This window comes from Chaetura pelagica, unplaced genomic scaffold (genome assembly GCF_000747805.2).
Source record: "Chaetura pelagica isolate M959 unplaced genomic scaffold, ChaPel_1.0 scaffold32, whole genome shotgun sequence".
Taxonomy (NCBI): domain Eukaryota; kingdom Metazoa; phylum Chordata; class Aves; order Apodiformes; family Apodidae; genus Chaetura; species Chaetura pelagica.
The window spans coordinates 1,438,991-1,441,169 of record NW_009952368.1 but is presented as its reverse complement, the minus strand read 5'-3'; the positions used below and the strand labels follow the sequence as shown (position 1 = coordinate 1,441,169).

Below are 2,179 nucleotides of genomic sequence, written 5' to 3'. Positions count from 1 at the left end.
CTAGCCAACAAAGTATGCCATTAGCTAGCCCCACTAGCCAAGGTGGTGCCCTACCAGCCAGTGGAGCGCTCCACTGACCAAGGTAGTGGTCCACTAGCAACCAAAGGGCCCCACCAGTCAATGAGGCATGCCACCAGCCAAGGTAGTGCCCTACCAGCCAACAGAGAGCCCCACTAGTTATCATAGAGGCCCACTAGCCATTGAAGCATACCACTAGCCAACAAAGCACTCTACTAGCCAAAGTAGCTCACCACTACCAAACAGCACTCCAGCCAACAGAGTGCCTCCCTAGCCAACTTAGAGCTCCATTAGCCACCACAGCACGCTGCTAGCCACCACAGCATACCACTAGCCAGTGACCTCCTTTACCTCCAGCCAGCATAGTGCCCCTCTAGCCAATGTAGCAATGTAGCCAATGTAGCCAGCAAAGGACCCCACTGGCCAACTCAGGCCATAAATGGTCTCATTAGCCCACACAGCTTCTCCAGCGAATCTCTGCCCACAGCCATCAGACATCAAGTCACTAGTCCATAGACATGTTCACTAGCCATCTCACTAGCCACAACAGCACGTCACTAACCAACATACGGGTTGGACAGATCCCCCTTGGGTGGGTGCTAAGGGCTCCTGGCAGGATGGGTGGGTTGGTGCTGGCAGCTCTGTGACCACCCATGACTGGTTGCCCTCCAGTGCCTGTCTCCAAGCCCTTTGTGCACCCTACGGTGGCGGCGGCGGCAGAGGGGACAGTGGTGGCCCTGACCTGCGCTGTGAGGGAGGGGACAGAGCCACTCAGCTTCTCCTGGCACCACCAGGAGCCCCGGGGTGGCCCCTCAGCCTACCCTCCTGGGCTGGAGGGCTTCGGGCCCCAGCTGCACCTGACACCAGCCAACCGTAGCCACGCCGGCTGGTACACCTGCACCGTGGGCAACCAGGTCAACAACCAGACCAGCGAGCCTGTCTATCTGGACATTGTCTGTGAGTGGTCCAGGTGCTCAGCCCCACCTTCCTGAGAGGGAGGATCTGCAGGGTTGGAGGATCTACACCATACTGCCATAGTATGGACATGGCTACCCTGTTCCATGCCACCAAGGTGTGTCTTTGGCCACCATACACCATGTCACATCCATAGCCATGGCACTGTGGTACTTTCACGACCTCCATCACAGTGCCTCCACAGCTACCAAGCACCATCCCACCACAGTGCCTCCATAGCCACTATAATGCCTCTGTGGCCACCATGCACCACAGTACATCTGTGGCCACCATGGTGCTTCCATGGCCACTAGAGTGCCTTGATGGCTACTAAGCACCATGGCATCACTGTGCCTCCATGGCCACCAAGCCCCACAGTCTGGTCACAGCCACCATGGTGCACCCTTTTGAAGGAGGCTTCACTGACGGGTTTCCCACCAGTGGCAGGATGTCCTGGGGAGAGCTGCAACCCCTCTGTGGGCACATCCTGGTGGCTACGAGTCCCTGTGTCCCTACAGATGGCCCTGACGAACCGGCCATCAGCGTGGAGCCATTCTCCCCTGAGCCAGGGGGCTTCTCAGTGGGTGAGCGGGAGGACGTGGTGCTGAGCTGCCTGGCCCCCTCCAACCCCCCCAGCCGCTACATCTGGCTCCACAATGGGTCCCAGGTCCACACGGGCCAGACCTACATCATGGCTGCCATCACCCGTGCCCAGGCGGGCACCTACACCTGCCTGGCCGAGAACACCCACCTGCAGACCCGTACACAGGCCACCATCCTCCTCACCATCTACTGTAAGTAGCCATGGGGCGAGGGAAGGTGGCTTGCTGAGCCTCCTCCCAGGGCAAGATGGACCACAGTGGCTCCCTGGTGAGGACATGGGTGAGGGGGTGGAAATTTGGAGGGGGTGGAGTGGGGGTGGAACCCTCACCTGGTGCTGATGGTCTCCTGCAGATCCACCAGCTGGCAGCCCCATGTGCTCTGCCCTGGCCACTGATGACCTGCAGGCGGTGGCCCTGCGGTGCCGCTGGCCTGGGGGCTTTCCCCCTGCTCGCCTGCACTGGGTGGGCCCCAGGCCCCCCTGGGAGGAGGATGATGAAGAGGGGAGAATGGGGATGAGTTTTTCCATGGCCACCAGAATCCAGCCTGGGGTGGCCACCAGGAATGGCAGCTCCTTCTCCTGCCTGGCCTCACATCCTGTGCTGCC

The 2,179-nt window shown here is 60.2% G+C and overlaps 1 protein-coding gene across 1 annotated transcript in view; it reads left to right on the top strand.

Moving 5' to 3' along the window:
* Positions 1–2,179, top strand: part of LOC104398063 (V-set and immunoglobulin domain-containing protein 10) — a 7,201-nt gene that overhangs the window by 1,638 nt on the left and 3,384 nt on the right. The window contains exons 2-3 of the mRNA XM_010008109.1: positions 691–975; positions 1,491–1,766. Coding sequence (XP_010006411.1) covers positions 691–975; positions 1,491–1,766 — 561 coding nt within the window. The remainder of the gene's footprint in view (positions 1–690; positions 976–1,490; positions 1,767–2,179) is intronic.